At 36.8% G+C, this 17,745-nt stretch overlaps 4 protein-coding genes across 6 annotated transcripts; 3 read left to right on the plus strand and 1 right to left on the minus strand.

Annotated features, from left to right (window-relative positions):
• Positions 1–4,193: 4,193 nt before the first annotated feature.
• LOC104788611 (double-stranded RNA-binding protein 4) lies at positions 4,194–8,943 on the minus strand. Of its 2 annotated transcripts, XM_010514372.3 has the most exons (6): positions 8,824–8,943; positions 8,281–8,524; positions 7,959–8,178; positions 7,635–7,694; positions 7,334–7,492; positions 4,194–7,145 (listed from the first exon to the last, which is right to left on the minus strand). In XM_010514372.3, exons 2-6 carry the CDS (start codon positions 8,509–8,511, stop codon positions 6,694–6,696), a joined length of 1,122 nt encoding a protein of 373 aa, XP_010512674.1. In that variant the 5' UTR covers positions 8,512–8,524; positions 8,824–8,943; the 3' UTR covers positions 4,194–6,693. The 2 variants fall into 2 exon arrangements, with proteins under 2 accessions (XP_010512674.1, XP_010512675.1); XM_010514373.3 differs by lacking the exon at positions 7,635–7,694.
• A 168-nt stretch (positions 8,944–9,111) lies between these two features.
• Positions 9,112–9,685, plus strand: LOC104788612 (mitochondrial zinc maintenance protein 1, mitochondrial). Its single transcript, XM_010514374.3, has 2 exons — positions 9,112–9,352; positions 9,452–9,685. The coding sequence occupies exons 1-2, from the start codon at positions 9,112–9,114 to the stop codon at positions 9,529–9,531; spliced, it is 321 nt and encodes a 106-aa protein (XP_010512676.1). The 3' UTR covers positions 9,532–9,685.
• Positions 9,686–10,882: 1,197 nt separating this feature from the next.
• Positions 10,883–11,663, plus strand: LOC104788614 (pectinesterase inhibitor 6). The gene has a single exon (XM_010514375.3). It carries the CDS (start codon positions 10,949–10,951, stop codon positions 11,516–11,518), a length of 570 nt encoding a protein of 189 aa, XP_010512677.1. The 5' UTR covers positions 10,883–10,948; the 3' UTR covers positions 11,519–11,663.
• Positions 11,664–14,121: 2,458 nt separating this feature from the next.
• On the plus strand, positions 14,122–17,607 carry LOC104788615 (UDP-glucuronic acid decarboxylase 2). Of its 2 annotated transcripts, none has more exons than XM_010514376.3 (8): positions 14,122–14,359; positions 14,444–15,082; positions 15,190–15,337; positions 15,838–15,917; positions 16,024–16,107; positions 16,200–16,274; positions 16,917–17,009; positions 17,110–17,607. In XM_010514376.3, the coding sequence occupies exons 2-8, from the start codon at positions 14,468–14,470 to the stop codon at positions 17,347–17,349; spliced, it is 1,335 nt and encodes a 444-aa protein (XP_010512678.2). In that variant the 5' UTR covers positions 14,122–14,359; positions 14,444–14,467; the 3' UTR covers positions 17,350–17,607. The 2 variants fall into 2 exon arrangements, with proteins under 2 accessions (XP_010512678.2, XP_087308646.1); XM_087452520.1 differs by having other exon boundaries at positions 14,220–14,359; positions 14,444–15,087; positions 15,195–15,337.
• Positions 17,608–17,745: the final 138 nt, after the last annotated feature.

Raw genomic sequence — 17,745 nt, forward strand, 5'->3', positions numbered from 1 at the left:
TAAAAACCAAAATCCAAAAACTATTAAAAAACACGAGCATTCATGGCCTAAGTTGTCAACTTGTCATTAGTGTCAAAATTATGAAGGTACTAGAATTGTACATTTTCCTTAACATTAAAGCAGAGGAATTGTTGTTACTTTGTTAGTAGACAGGTTTGTACACTTTTTCTAAATACTTGACCGGTTTTGATTTAAACATACAATTATTAATATATATCAGTATGAATCCCTTGTAGTTACATTTATCATTAATGTCTAAATATTAAGTAATTAGTACTCTTTCCTTAAACATCACTGGTACTACTATTCTAGTAGTAGTAAAACAGTCAACTAAACATACAATTTGCTAAGGTGTTGCTATTTGCAGTTTCCACCCGTGTGAGTTGCATTCGTTGCTCTTATCACTGACGCATGTGAAGCCTTAGCATTAGGCCATCCTGCTACCCCGATACCAATGGAACTTAACCGCGTTGGTTTCTGACTACAATTCGTTGATGAGGCTCCGACCTTTGCTTATGCAATGTCTTGAAGTAATGGCACCTAACGTTGTGAATGAAAAATGGCCATGTGATTGCTGCACGTTCAGCCTTCCTTGCTCCCTGTTTGACTGTGGCCACCATGTTTTCTATCCTTGCATTTCTGGTAATTGTTTTTCTAATGGTTGTTTTGATATTTAGATTTGTTTTTGAAATAATATTTCTGGTTTGTCTTCTTGAGGTTTGGCTTTCGAACAACTGAGAGCAAGCAATGTCTAATCTGTTGTAACTTTTTCATCAACTATTCTGAGTTTACCTGCTCATGTTAAGAATATGTACCTGAGTTCAGTGCTTGTATACTTCGTGGATAACACTGTTGATAGGGATCCCGTTTTGCATATTGTGAGTAAACAATGAATAAACTGTTTTCATTTAGTTTAACATTTTTCTTGTCCCATAAGCTTGTTTCAGCTTTTTCTTTTTGTTTTTTTGCAGGTGTTGATATGGCTAGGAGCCCTAAGAAGGAAGTGATTTGATGCGTTGCTACAGTAGTTCTCTTTGGAATTTGCTTCTACAAAGAGGAGCATCCATGGAAGGCATGGCTTCTTCGCTATGGCATTTCAAAAGTATGGTGACTATGAGCGATCTGGTAGGTATCTCATTCATTTTCATTGTAATGTAAATAATTCATAAGATTTTAATACAGTTTGATTCTTATTTGGTAGGTATTCAAAGTCGGCAACATCAAGATACTCAGTTGCATAAACTTCAACGGATACTGTAATACTTTGCAAATGGTTTTATTAATGATCACTGTTCTGTAATAATACTTTAGGAGTGATTAGTAATGTTACTGTTTGTATCTCATTTGCTTTTAGCTTTCATCTCTATGAATACTGTAATACTTCAATAGTTTGCAATTGGTTTTATTAGATTTGCATTTGAAATTAGTATCTTGTGAGATCAAAAAAGGTCGCAGTCTTTTACATAGAAGTTTGGGATGTTAGGTGGCCAGTTCCTATTGTGAACTTCGTCCTCAACACATGATGATGATTTTCATTACCATCCTTTGTGGGATTCTGAGGCATTGGCGAAGAGTACCATCGGCAATGTTCATCTTCATACCATCAGTAGCTGGTGCATATAGAGTACCATCGTTTGCAGCAAAGGCTCATGTTCATAGCATTAGTAGTTGGTGCATTAAGAGTGACTTCGTATGTAGGAGGCAAAGCAAGGTTCGTCTCCCTCTCATTACTGGTTGGTGCTCTATGAACATCAGGAAGTTCTGAACAGAGAATGACGACTGTAAATCATGAAATTTGAATGTACAAACCATTATGATCATTTAGCAAAAACAAACATTGGAGACCATTTCATGCGGGTAAGAGTAAGGTTGGATTTCTATTTAACAACAGCTTCCAATCTAGCTCAGGACATAGGATACCTCTGCTTTGACCACAAGTTAAACAACGGAAGAGAGTGTTGGCTTTAACAAACAAACCAAAGCATTTTTTTCATGTAGTATAGATTTCAAAGAAGACTATAACCATCTTCATAATTATGTAGAGTTCCTCTATTTTGAGTAATTTACTTCTTTGTTACCAAAGGCACCTCTTCAAGAAGAACTCTCCAGAAGAGGTGTTTTGATAACAAATATGTAATTTACCCAAAATCGAGTAACTCTACAGAATCCGCAACTGCAAGCTTTGATGGATCAAACCGGCAAGCGAGTCCAATCGGCGTGGAATCTGGTCGAATCGGCGTGGCTCTCTCAATGGAGCCAGGAACCGAACGGACAGAGTTAGGGCATGTTTGCTCTCCGTCGACATTAGAACAAACCCTCTCTCTCTCTTTTTGTTGTCTCTCTTTCAGGTGGTGAAAGAAGAGAAGAGTGTCTTTCTGTTTTGTTGTGTTAAGCAATGTGAATATGAGAAGACAACAAGACCTCTCTGCTTATTTATAGCGAAGAGATCCCCAACGGGTTATAATACACAAAAAAAAAAAAAAGAACAAAACCATATCTTTATCACAGCCTTTAGATGCAATTATATTATAGATCCGACGATGGATAAATCATTAAAACAAAAAGAAAATATCTAAAGCATAAAAGGAAAACTATAAAAACGTTTTTTATTTTTTTCCTATTTCCACGTGGCACTACCCAACGGTTACAGTTATAAGACAAATCATATAATAATATATACGCGCTTTCCATTACAGCCATTATATGCATTGTATTGTAGATCAGAGTATAGATAGAAACATTCAAATAAAAAAAGGAAACAAATAATCTTAATGAAATTTCGAAATATCTAAAAAAAAAAAAAAAAAAAAAAACCAAAAACGTTTATTTTTTTCCTTTTTCTTAATGCCAAATAAGGAAATTATGATTAATGCAAACCACCAACATTTTTTCACATCTTTTTCTACTATATATATTCTTTTTTTAAAAACAACAAAAAATTAACTCATATGAACCAATTAATTGGATAAAAAACTGTGTATATAAAAAATATTATGCAGAGATGTAAATGTTTAGCGTGCCAAAAAATTCGCACGTACATTTCTATTTATAAAAATAAAAAATAAAGAGAATGAAGTAAATATATATTTATATATATGATTTATGATTAATGCAAACTACCAACATTATGATTAATGCAAACCACCAACATTTTTTCACATCTTTTTTCTACTATATATATACTTTTTTCTCTTTTACAACAAAAAATTAACTCACATGAACCAATTAATTGGATGAAAACCTGTGTATATAAAAAATATTATGTGGAGATGTACACGTTTGGCGTGTCAAAGAATCCGCACACACATTATTTATAATAAAAAAGGAAGTAAATCATATTTATATATTTACTATAATTTATATTTTTGGGTTACTTTTTGTAATATTTGAGATAACAATTTTTTTTTGGTTGAAATAACAAAATTACATATGTTTTGAAAACATAATATAGACATTTAACTGCAAACAATTAAAATGTTTCGAGTATACCAAATAAATTATTTTTTTCATATATGTTCATTATTATCTTAGTATATGTGAAATTTTAATTGAACAGGTATTGTGTAAATTACTTGTTAAATTAACAAGTGGCATTTCACAATTTTGGAGAAGCATTATTCTAGCCCTAAAATTTGTGGTAAAATGCCTTAGAAATATAATAGATCCGAAGGTGGATAGAGCATAAAAAAAAAAAATAGAAAATAGATGATATTATTGAAATTTGGAATTCTATACATACATTTTTTAAGATATTTAGCAAATAAATCCTAGAGTTAGAACCTATTTACAAACATGCTATTGACATTTAAATTTAATTTATAAAATTTAAACTAAAATATTAAAATGATTTACCGATTTTGGAAAATCGGAACTGATATTAAATATATTAATTACTGTTACAAATTTTATAATCTGCTAATTTCTGTATTTGTGAGTTATGCTTTTTGTCATACTTCATACACATTGATCATTGATCATTGATCACCATCGTCTATTTGAAATTGACCATGATCTAGTATCTTCGGACGGATGGAATTGCTGTTCCCTAATATTTTGCTTACCTCTACTCTTTTGTCTCTCATTATTTTTGGTTGTAGTGATAAATATTCTACTTGAATACCGGTGGTTACTTATCTAGTGTCTCTCCACACACCGTTATATGTGGTTCGATCCAAGTACTAAGTTCACTGTGATTTCTTAGTATCTATATATCATTGATAAGTTTGAAGGTGATGATCTCTTCTCTCTTATCTCTTCTCAACCCCTAATACAAACGATGAACCTAACTGATAAGATGGAGTTACAGTTCTCCTCTCTTATCACCAAGAACAGAGTCGCAGCTCTGATCTAACAAACTCACACAATCTATCTGATCACGCAGGATGCTTTACAATAGACTCTACTAACTCTATTTATACTCTATCCTTCACATGCTTCTCTTTACTCTTAACATGTGCCTCTCACATGTGCTCTCTTATGTGCTTATCAATACTCCCCCCTTTCAAAACAGCTTGCCCACAAGCTGTGTAGTAGCTCACGAACCACCAAGTGTGTCACCCACAGTTCCAATACTTGCTGCTGTCCCTCCGTATGAAGAACTGCCACTTCAACTAGAGCTTGAAAAGTTTGGTGTATGGGGAACATTCTGTTTCCATGCTCTCTTCCATGTTTCTTGTACATGAGCTGCATATACACGCTAAGAAGTTGTGGCATGCTTCTTGAGTCCCATCTCAACATCCTTGTGAACTGTAACCTTGGCTTATCTGACTTGTTCCTCCGTCCCATTTTCATATTTTGCTGCAGATTTCTTGTTTTGAACTTAAACATCCAGTTCTTGGGGAACAAATTTAGCTTCCTCTTATTTCGAACTCTGTTAGGCCTGAGAGCAAACATTTGGTGTGCACAAGAAGAATGCCATAGCTCAGTCGCAGTAGGAGATAACAGGATAGCTTCTCCAGCGCCAAACATAGAAATGGAAACTGATGGCATCAAATTATACTGCGTAGAGAAAAGCAGGTGGGGACAGCATGAGAGTTTGTGTGCTTGGATAGCTTCATCTAGAGTAGCAAGCCTAGCTACTCCACCAACTGCCATGTTCATAGGCTGCAGATCACCAATGATAAACTGTTTCATCCTCATGTCACAGAACACCCTTGACAAGTGAGCTTTCTTATGTAGTCTAAGGCTCTGAAATCTTCTTCTCCTCTACCAATCCAACTGTAGCATGAAAACAAAAACTGATGGACTTGCCATCTTCACTAGCAAATAGCTGATGTTTGATCAATTCTCTTGACTTTGTCCTGTTTTTATATTTGAATTTGAACCTCCAAGCTTTCAAGCATTTCCTCTTCTTCATTGATTTCAGTCTTTCTTTCTGTGGAGTCATTTTGTCGAACACCTTGTATGCAGAAGCTTTTTTAGTGATACCAACCAAACTTTGAGACATCGCAGCAACACCTTCAAGATCCACCTTAGTTATCTGGCTGTTATTCTGAATCAATTCTTGCTTCAAAGTTTCGTTCATCATCACAAATCCTTGATTTTGCAACACTGAATTCACTGACCTAAGTTCAATATCAATAGTCGGCACACGCTCAGGATCAGAAACGCATACCGGTGGCGTTGGCAATGTTGCGTTTGCGTTTACGCCGCGGTCCACGTCCAGCGATTGTGATTCAGCTTGTGGTTGCGATGTGAGACTCGACTCTGTTTCGGAACCAGTTGGTTCAAAACACGAATCTTGCTCCTTCTTCGATCCTTTCTTCTCAACAACGATTGCACCGACTTGATTCAATGATTCGTCAGAAATTTCCAGATGATCATGAGCTTGCTCCATTGAAAACGGTTGGATTTTCTCAGAAGACCGTTGTGGAGACGATTGCTTCGCCATATACGATTGTTGGAGTTTCTCCCATCGTCGTTCTCGCTCCAAGACCAATCTGATTCTCTCTGGATCATCCTCGGTACCAAAAGCACATAACAACGATTTCTTCATTTCGTTCCACGATTGAAAGAGAGATATCCTTTGTCGCATATAGAACCAAGATTCAGCATCACCTTCGAGAAGACTCTGTGCAAGATTCAGCTTCTCATCTCCTATGAAAGCCTCCTGAATAAAGAACTCCTCCAGCCATGAAATCCAAGATCACAATTCACCAGCAACACCATCGAAGATGGGAAATCCCTCGAGACACATTGTGATTAAATCTCTTCAGCGTTTGATTCGATCGCAGATCACTAGCGCACCAATTGATAAGATTGAAGGTGATGATCTCTTCTCTCTTATCTCTTCTCAACCCCTAATACAAACGATGAACCTAACTGATAAGATGGAGTTACAGTTCTCCTCTCTTATCACCAAGAACAGAGTCGCAGCTCTGATCTAACTAACTCACACAAACTGATCACGCAGGATAAGTCTCTACAATAGACTCTACTAACTCTATTTATACTCTATCCTTCACATGCTTCTCTTTACTCTTAACATGTGCCTCTCACATGTGCTCTCTTATGTGCTTATCAATCATTCAAAACAAAACAAATTCGTCATTACACAACACTTATTGCTGAAGAAAACCAGAGACAAAAGCCTAAACCTATGAGATTTAACATTGTATCTCTCTACAAACATATGAGATATAGCGTAGCTTACCATTCTATCTTACACTTATTATGCATCAAATATTGATGTCTTTACGGTGTCATGACACGATAGGCAATAAAACTATCATCCCTAAAGAGCATCTTCGCGTCTTGAGGAAGAGTTATCTCCGGGTTCCACGGACGACAAAATACATGTTGGCCAGTTGGTATACTCAGGTGGCCAGTTCCCATTATGAGCTTCTTCTTCTCACTCTCATCTACACATGGTGAAGGTTCTCTACCATCGTCTGTGGGATTCTGAGGCATACGCAAAGAACAAGCTGCAATGTTCCTCTTGATACCATTAGTAGCTGGTGTATTAGGAGTAACAACGTTTGTAGGATTCAGAGGTCTAGGCGAATAAGAAGCAGCAATTCTCATCTTCATATCATCACTAGTTGGTGCATTAAGAGTACCATCGTTTGTAGGATTCTCAGGCACATGCAAAGCAACATTCCTCTCCTTAGCATTACTGGCTGGTACATTATGAAGATCTGGAAATTCTGCACAGAATGAAGAATGTAGAGCATGAGTTTCGAATGATTAAAACTGACGTTGGAATGCAATTATGTAAGGTGAAATGCGTCCCTCTGATTGAACCACAAATCATAGCAAAGGAAGAGCGATTTCTCTATAACAAACAAACCAAAGCATTATTATTAATGTAAGGTAGGTTTTAAAGAAGACTAACCATTTTCATCCACTTTAATACACTTTGCTGGGGAATCAGGGGTCATCACCACCTCGGAAGGTTGGGACTGGATCTCTTGTAAACTGCTCTTCACATTTGAATTTACAGCTTCTTGTCTCTCACAAGGCAAAGAAGGCGACGAGGTCTGGTTCGAGTTCCCTGTACATCATAGATTATCACCAACTTGTCACGTTTGACTTTTTAACATTAGGAATATGCATCAAGATAATACAATCAAATGGTTTTGAAACAAACAAACAAAAAAGTTGTTTCATGATTTGTTCGTTGTGAAACTGCTCACCCTCATGACCCAATTTCTGACTTGGCCATGTAGAAGAATATCCATGAGGGGAATACTGATCTAGAAAAGTTCAAAAGATTGACAAGAAGAACCTCAGATGCAGTTAACAAGATTAACTTTAGTCAAAATGTCTACAGCTGAATGGAATTTGAAAACAGTTTACAAGAACAGAGGTAACAATCTATAATGAGAAACAGTCCGATCATTTCTTATCTCATACCACGCACCAACTGAAAACTAACATAACTTGCTGATTTGAAACATTTGACCATTTTTAACGGAATAAACAAGATATGAAAAGCAAGGGATGTAGATACTACATACCAGTTTTGATACTCATGAATGCTACTTTAGCAGCACTCATTTCAGCCAACTTTTTGGTTTTGGCCTCTTCTCCGCTGAAGACCTTCCCAGCAAACTCAACAGTTGAAGTAAAAACTGGCGAATGCGATGGACCAGATGTAACAGTTGCATAAACTGGTAACAGAGAATTTCCTTTCTGAGCAATCTCTTGTAACAGGTTCTTGTATGCAACATCAATTCCCTGAAAATAAACAAAAAAAAAAATCAGAGAAAAGATAAAAATCAGATTTTGAAAAAAGCACATAAACTGTGATCCAAAAATGAGGGAGGAACATAAACTAGCCTCAGGACTCTGTGGCGTCAATGAAGCCAATGCTATTTTGGCAGCGGCATGTTCAGCCGATTTAAGAGTCGGAAAGAACTCATGGCTCTGGTAAGTCTTTCCACAAAATGTAACCTTAGATCTAAACCGAGGAGCATGAGGAGCCCCTTCTCTCTCAGTGGCATACACTGGTAGTTCAAGATTTTGTTTGAGTGCATATGCTTGCAGCTGACCTTTGTATACATGATCCATCTCTAATCTCAAGCTGGAGAAATTAACAACAACGAGATTACAATAAACCCAATACCAAATTCAAGAAACGATTATACATTACTAAGAACGCAATTTAACTTTTGCATGGCTAATTTGAGGATTCAAATGGCTAATTTTACAGAGGTAGGGTTTATATAAACCAAATCTCCACATACTGCTTCTGAGTTTGGTCAATTTCACTGAATTGTTCGAATCGATGCAGACTGAATGATCTAGGGTTTCGTATCATTCAAGTAAAAAAAGGCGTGAAATTGAAGCTTTACAGCAAACGAGCGAATTCAGAAAGCGTACCTCTTTGGGAATGTTGAAGAAGACACTCGGAAGTAGTGAACGAACGAGAACACGCAAGATTGATAAATTCTCTAAAGGATCCGACCGATGCGGTTTTTACCCAGCTGGAACAGGTATGACCCGAAATATTTATTAATGGGCTTAATCATAAAGGCCCAATGAAACTCGAAGCCGCGAACAGAAAGGTACCATTTCGATTCCTCCCAAGTTTTTGGTGAAGGAGACGACGGCGGCGGCGGAGGAGGAGAAGAAAAGGTTGAAAAGGTTGAAAAGAGGAAAGGAGTAGAAATGGTGACCGGAGAAGCGTTGATCGCGTACAGAGCTTTGCTCAGGGCTACAAGGAAATCGTTCGCCGGAGATACCGAGATGCTGAAGGCTTCGGCGTCCGAGATCCGTAAGAAATTTGATGAAAACCGCCACGTGGCTTCCGGCTCCGACATCACTCGCCTTCTCGAAGAGGCGCGTGAAGCGACGCAGTTCATTTCCACCATGATCGTTCAGGCCAAACTCAACGAACGCGGCGGATACGGTACGTTTTGATTACTCTTTACACTCTTTTTTTATCTTGCACACCATCTGTTCGTTGAATTGCGTGACTGAAAAAAACTCCAATGCTTGTGTGGTGTAGAGGTGAAAGCAAGTCAGGATCACGCAGGAGCTACTTTGGAGCTTCCATCAGAGGAGATGCTTCGGAAAAAAACTGTATGAGTAAGTCTCAATGATTTGACCACACTTAAGACTTTCTGAAATTGCCTTACTCGTTTTGTTTAATCCGGAAAAGTGGAACATTCTTTTTTTGTCATTCTCTGTTTGTTTTCTCTCTTTACAGCCAAATTTAATCAATAAAGGAACTCCTTACATACGTTTTTGGATGAATCTCATTCATTTCAGATCTATTACTTGTCCAAGAATTGCAGAATCTCATTTACGTTCATGCCTTATATTTTGATACTGTTGTGACTTGTGAGTTAGGCTATAGACACTCAGTTTTCATATTTTTTGAATCAATGATCTTAGGAGCATTGTATTATTATTGTCTTAGAGACCCATTTCTTGTATCATACTCAAATCCATGTTACTGTTTACTGCAAGTTTTGGAATAGAACGATCTTTAACATCAGCTTAGGGATTTTCTCTCTAGTGTTACTTGTCACAGTTGCTTGTGTGATATCACAGAGTTTAGTAGGAAGTTTGAAAAAAAGAGTTGATGCGAGAAGAGTGAAGCCATGATGGTCCCATAAGTATGGTTCATTTTGCAATGAAAACCACTACACAGTCTTCTCTCTCTCTCTCTCTTCTTACCTCCCATTCATGACTGTCCATGGTTTTGCTCAGAAGTCCTTTATGATCTTCATGGTTTTAAGTTCCAAGTCTCTCTTATTAGTGTCTCAGTCATGTCTTTTGTTTCATAGGAATCATGTGAATCGCCATAACCATATATGCTTCGTTCTCTCTCAATTCATGTGAGGTTAATTCAATTTTTTAAGCTGTATTCATAAATGCTCACGCATTACCTGATTACGTTGTATATAAGAACTCACGCACGTCCTAAAGAAAGTATTGTAGCTTAATGGCGTGAAGAGGGGGAAAAAGTAATTAAGAAAAAAGGATCCGACGAGATATGGTCATGGGCTTCTTGGCGATGACAACATTAGGAAATGATACTACAAGCTTATGCCGTACTTAACTAGATGATCTTCCATTTATAAAATGTTACTGGTAATGTTATCAACCTTTGTTAAATCCGCCTAGTAGAGCAAGAATTAGACCAATGATTACCAAAACAATAATAAATTAAACTGATCGAGATTTCTGTTTTATTAGGTTAGAGCAGTTGTTGAAAAATGATTTTGAAAAAAAAAATACTGATATTTGTGCAGAATAAGTAATCAAATTAGGAGTTAACCAATTTATAACGTCGAACATAGCGTTAGAAACGTTGTGATCATAACTCCGACAACTACAAATGGACCGCCATACGTACTTTTTATACTTTCACTTTTAAACCTACCAGAAACCTCAAAATTAAATTTATACGTGTCTATATATACGATCTCTCTCGTCGACACCAATTTTGTATAAAAGATTACAGATATTTCTTTGTTACAACACACAAGAAAACTCGATGAGTTCTTCTATCGCATTTGCACTTGTCTTCTTTCTCCTTTCTCTCAATCCAACTTCATCATTACCGTCTAAACGCAACAGCTACGTACAAAACGCGTGTAGCGTTACACACTACCGAGATCTCTGCGCTAAAACGCTATCGCCGTTTGCATCAGTCGCCAAGAACAGTCCCAGCAAATGGGCACGTGCCGGCGTCTCCGTGGCCATAACCGACAACAAAGACGTCCTTAGGTACCTTCTCAAAACGCGGCTTTCAACGGTCGGGAAACGCGACCGCGTCGCTCTCTCGGACTGCCGAGAACTGCTACAAGACTCTCTTGATAGTCTCCACAAGTCCTTGGCCGTCCTCCGGACACTCAAAGCCAGCGAGTTTCAGCAGCAGATGAGCGATCTCGCCACGTGGCTTAGCACTTCCCTCACGGACAAGGACACGTGTATCGATGGGTTTGAAAAGACGTCGTCGAAGTCATCAACGGTCAGGATGATTCGGCGGAGAGTCACCACGTCTTTGTATATCTCCAGCAATTCGCTCGCACTCCTTAACAAGCTCGCGGCTAATGGTCTGTAAAATCTCATAAATCATAAAATTTTACCAAGCTTTAATATCCATCCATGTATGCGTAATAATAATGTGGTGGTTCATTGTTGAATCATATAGACAACAAAAAAAAGTGTAATCTATATCATTTGAATTGAGTTATTTTTAAGGTTTATTGAGGAGGGGCCAAATCACATCACTCCTCACAGCAATATGTTATGAGCCTATTGTCATTATATTGGGCCGGGCCGATATTATTAGTCCAGTATTGTTGTTTATATTTGAGCGTCCCAAGCCCAAGCCACCGAAACGAGTGACGGACCTGTCATAAAACGTGGGAATAAGTCGGTGACAATCATAGTAAACAAATACACAAAAATATCTTTGGCAGACAAGATTTTTTTTTTACTCGTTTTAGGTTTTTTTCTCAAAACTGTTTTAATTCCTTTTAATATAGAATCAGTGCCGTGCTTAAGGTTAAGAGGAAAGGGCATTTGCTCTAAGCCACCAATAATTAAAAAAGTTTAGGCCACATTTTTTTTCTTCTTGTTTTTTGTTTCTTCTATCTAGACTGTATTTAAGTTGATAGGATAAATATGTATGTAATATAGGTCTTTTGTTTATAAAGTTCATGACATTATTAATAAAAACAATACATTATATCTATAAGGAAATTTCTACCCATGTTTTATACTCTAAATATAATATAATACTAATAATACTTATAGAATATAATTAAGAATAAATTAAATCTGTTTTAATATAATCAGCATATTAATTAAAAAAAGGGATAATTGGAAGAAAAAAAACTGATTTTGAGTTTTCTTTCTTTAAAAAAACCAATCGCCTGTAAAAAAAACTTATTAAAAGCAAGATTAGTTTTCAAGTTTAAGAATTGTTCAAAATAAGTTCACAATTGAAAACTTATTCACTGTGTCATTTTATAAACTTTTTTTTGCTTCACTTTCATAATGTGAGTTTGGTAAATAATTTTTTAAGAAAAAAAGATAGCAAAATTGTGATTTAAGATTTTTTTTTGTTTATCCTTGTTCTCTTTGAAACAATTTTTTTAAAAATTTTGATATTTTTTAATAATAAAAGCCACCTTTTTTACATGCCCTAAGCCACAATTAGTCTTAGCACGGCACTGTATAGAATTAACCAAAATATATTGATTTTGCTTTATTACTAACGCCAAACGATGAACATACAAATAAAGTTCATTTTATTGTTTTGTTAACATATTGTTGCTTCAAATCTTATGTTACAGAGTATTTGTTTATAGTTAAGTTAAGACTAATATATTAATTTTTTTTATAACAAGATGCTTCTTTTTTGTCACTTACAGAGTTTCATATACGAGAGATAAGATCATCCTAAATCTATAGTTAGCTAGTCTTATTCGGTTAGTTTTAAATAATGGGTAATAAAATTCAATTGTTATTTATAGGAAAACAAAAAAGTTGGTCTGATGAGAAAAAAAAACAAATAATTTACATTTAATTGTTAGCCATCGCGAATACAAAAAAAAGGTTAGGCAAGAAAGTGAAAGAGATGTGGGGCGGGCGACATAGGCACATAGCTAACCGCCAGGTTAGCATCACAAGTCAACGTAAACGCCAATATGCTCTTCCCTTTGTAATCACCTCCGAATCCAAAGTTTTATACGATTTCTTTTTTGGTTAAAAGATTGATCAATGTAAAATATCTAGCAACGTACGCGTTAGATCCAAACCATGCGTCTTGCAATTGGCAAAGGTTTTTCATGTTATAATCAGAAGGCAGTACACTCTAGGGAATAACTCAAAAATATAACTGCTGATAAGAAGGAGATTGTTGTGGCTAGATCGCAAGGATATGGGCACTCATCCGCAAAATCAGACTATTCAGGATACTTACCTCTGCTTATGGTTCACCCACTTCCAAGTTCATTAAACTTTTAAACTTATCTTTCTCGTATCTTTTCTGATCCTTTCTGAGCTTCCTAAGTTTCCTCTCGCACAAATGTAATGGTATCTCTTTCGGATATTAATAATAATTAAAAAAAAAAAAAAAAAATAGAACTACCACTAAACTGGATCTACTACCTTTAATCTTTTGGTTGCTTGGGAAGAAACTTTTAGTTACACAAATAACACAACAATTAAGTCAGAATTAATTTGAGTCTCTTTTCTTTTTTAGGCAATTACATTTAAATCTCATAGGCAAATGTTTGATCACGTTTCAAAAAACCCTGACGTCGAAAGCATTAGGACTTATGAATGTGATTTGTGAAAAAAAAAATTAAAAATATGTTTAGTTTGTTAGAACATATACTGTATCTTTAACATTATTACAGATGTTAACAATACTTTAACGCAACTAACAAATAAATAATACTTATGTTAGTATGCAGATTGTAAATTAATTTTTAAAGTTGGGAAAAAAAAAGAACGTCGAAATCACTCAAAGCTCACCACCAATTTTATGGCTTTGAGTGCTAAGTTAGGGTTCGGCATTGACTTTTGTTTACGTGAGATTAGCATACCTAACGAACAAACCTTTCGTAATCATTTAATTAACAAATTGAGTTATTAATAATAATAATAAAAACACCATATAATATAATTAATATATGAGTGTTTCTTGTTGTTGCAAATAATGGACTAAGTAACAATAATATTAATGTCCGATTTTGAAGGAAAGGTTGAATGAAATTAAAAAAAAAAAAAAAAAAAGGGAGGGGTAATATCGTAATAAAGGTAAAAAAGCAAGGGCCTTTGACCTGTAACGCTTCCCTCTACTTAAATAGACCACAAAGACCGATTCGCTTTTCACTCTCTCTCTCTCTCTCGTTCAAGGTCTGACTCAGTTCCCGGCGAGTTCGACTCGGTGATTGTTTTTTTCCTTACAAAGAAAATTAAAATTAAAAATTCTTCTTAACGATTGATTTGGTTTATTGTTTTGATTTTTTAGATCTAGAGAATTCAATTGCTGAGGATGGCGAGCGAGCTGATCAATCGGAGACACGAGGCGGATCAACACACCGCCGATGCTTACTACCCGAAACCAATCAAACCATGGTTCATGGTGACTCGTCCGATGCGTTACTTACTCCGTGAACAGAGACTTATCTTCGTCCTCGTCGGCATTGCAATCGCCTCTTTGGTTTTCACTCTCTTCCCTCGCACCTCCACACAATCAACACCTTACTCCGATCCGTTCTCCAACTACGGATTTAGAACCGAGGAATCATCGTACGTTCCGGCTACGAGGAAACCTAGCCTCGAGTACCTTAACCGGATCGGAGCTACAGGCGGGAAAATCCCACTGGGATTGAAACGCAAAGGACTAAGAGTCGTCGTCACCGGTGGTGCTGGATTCGTTGGATCGCATCTCGTCGATCGTTTGATGGCGAGAGGTGACACTGTTATCGTTGTTGACAATTTCTTCACGGGGAGGAAAGAGAACGTGATGCACCATTTCAGTAACCCTAATTTTGAACTTATCCGTCACGATGTTGTTGAGCCGATCTTACTTGAGGTTGACCAGATCTATCATTTGGCTTGCCCTGCCTCACCTGTTCATTACAAATTCAATCCCGTCAAGACTATCATATCCTTTTTATCTAATTTGATTTTTGTTCGATTCGGTTATTAGGAAATTGTGGTTTGGTTTGCGTTTGTTTTGTTGTTTGCCTTTGACTTATAGAGATTGATTACAAGACGAATGTGGTTGGAACTTTGAACATGCTTGGTTTGGCTAAGAGAGTTGGTGCTAGGTTTCTCTTGACGAGTACTAGTGAGGTTTACGGTGATCCTCTCCAGCATCCTCAGGTTGAGACTTACTGGGGCAACGTTAATCCCATTGGTAATTCCACAATCATTGATTCATTCTTTTTTATGCGTTCTGTTCTGTTCTGTTCGTATTGGTTGTGTTCTCTGTAAATCGGAATCTGAAAACGAAAAGTGAGATTGTTTCTTCCACCGTCACGTGACACGACGACGTTTGTGCTATCTTTCCTTTTCTGTACCGGAAAATGCGCACGTTAGGAGAGAGATGGGGTTGAAAAAAACAGGTGTTTTATGGTGCGCCCCCCCTGCTCTTCAGATCTGGTCCCCTATCTCTGTACGGTCAAACCATTTGAACCGTAAATAACGGGTCTGTGTGATCGTGCGGCTCTCTTACGTGTCTCTACCTTAGACGCAGCCTCCTCCCACATTAACTTCTAGCCTAACATTCATATACCGACTTTGAATTTCTAGAGCTTGAAAATATATTTTTACTAACACAGTAACTATACCGACACGTGCATGTTTTTATTGTGCTTTGATTGATGACTGATACTGGTGTTGTAATTGTGGGAACAGGTGTCCGTAGTTGCTACGATGAAGGAAAGCGTACGGCTGAGACGTTGACCATGGACTATCACAGAGGTGCCAATGTTGAGGTTTGGCTTCTTTTTTTTTTTTTTTCATTTTCCCTTCCCTTGCTAAAGAAGAGATTGAATTCAATGACTGAGTTTGTGTGTGTGTGTCTTGTTTGAATGATCACAGGTCAGGATTGCTAGGATCTTCAACACCTACGGTCCAAGAATGTGTATCGATGATGGACGTGTTGTTAGCAACTTTGTTGCACAGGTGGGGTAGCACAAACTAATAAATCATTGGAAAAAGGGTTTTTGTTGATCATTATGAGTAATGATGGTTTTGAATTGATAATAATTGAACAGGCACTAAGGAAAGAGCCATTGACTGTTTACGGTGATGGGAAGCAGACAAGGAGTTTTCAGTTTGTTTCTGATCTGGTAAGGCTTTCCCGCATTCCCTCTCAAATAACTATTCAATATACTAGTACAACTTGCCAAACACAAATATATTTTTCTTTTCTATTGTTTATTGGGATGGTCCAACTTAAGATATATTCTTACTTTCTTTGTGGAAAAAGGAAAAAAAGACAAAAACTTGATAGGTGGTAATATGTCAAATCACTTGTGTATTCATTCTCTTTAAAGTATTACACCTTTAAGCTTTTTTTTTTTTTTGTATATAGTGGAGACTACTGTTTAGGGTGACATTCACAGAGTAAAAGATTTTACTTGCGTGTAGAATGCCTTTCCAATATATTTTCATATTTTGGGGGGTAGAATAAGAGGCTGGAAAACAGGGGGAGTTAATTTGTGTAAGTGAGCTCACATGTTAGTGTAATGAATTGGTGAGTAGTATGTCGTGGGATCTAATAACATTGGCTTTTAAACATGAGACCCTAATCTCTGAGAGACATCAGAAATGGTCCCCACTTCAGCAAGCTTATGAAAAATGGGTATCAATATCATGTGACAAAGGACCGAATGGGGTCTCTCATCTTTATTGCCCATTTGTCCTGGTTACTTTTTTAGCTGTTAATATTGTAAGATCAATCTGATTTTTGTGTTTTTGTGATGCAAAAGGTCGAAGGTTTGATGAGATTGATGGAAGGAGAACATGTCGGGCCTTTTAACCTTGGTAACCCTGGTGAATTCACAATGCTCGAGCTCGCTAAGGTCTCTTTCTATGGTTATATATATATATGTATACCTTTTCCGATTCCTAATCTATAACCCCGGTTTCTGATATTGTGATTTGGTTGGTTTTTGTTGGAAGGTGGTCCAAGAGACGATAGATCCAAACGCAAACATAGAGTTCAGACCAAACACAGAAGACGACCCTCACAAGAGAAAGCCTGACATCACAAAGGCCAAAGAGCTCTTAGGTTGGGAACCAAAGGTCTCTCTTCGTCAGGGACTCCCTCTCATGGTCAAAGATTTCCGTCAACGTATCTTTGGTGACCAGAAGGAAGGCTCCTCGTCGGCTGCAACCACCACCAAAACAACTTCAGCCTGAGCAAACGCAGAATCAAGTAGCAGCCACTGTGGTTGGTGTTGGTAGTGGGTTGATAACAGAATGCAAGACTTTGCGCAGAGCTACTACTACATTAAGAGAGGAGAGCTTCATTTCTTTTCTTTTAAATTTATTTCGTTTTTGATTTCTCTATTTTGATAATCGTGTAAACGTAGAGTAAGAATTTGGTACCTTTTACTTACTATTCATGGACCTCACTACAATTTTTAAAACAAACTTTTGTCTTTTGCTATTACAAAACTTAGTGTCATTACTCTCAACGATGCGTTTTTTTAGAAGTCGAGAATATAGAAGAAGAACAAGTGAAAAATACAAAGACAACACTACTAGATTTTAGAACAATACTTGCGTTCACCCTTAGGGTGAACCTCTCTATTC

Source organism: Camelina sativa, chromosome 5 (genome assembly GCF_030686135.1).
Source record: "Camelina sativa cultivar CO46 ecotype springtype chromosome 5, ASM3068613v1".
NCBI classification, from domain to species: Eukaryota; Viridiplantae; Streptophyta; class Magnoliopsida; order Brassicales; family Brassicaceae; genus Camelina; species Camelina sativa.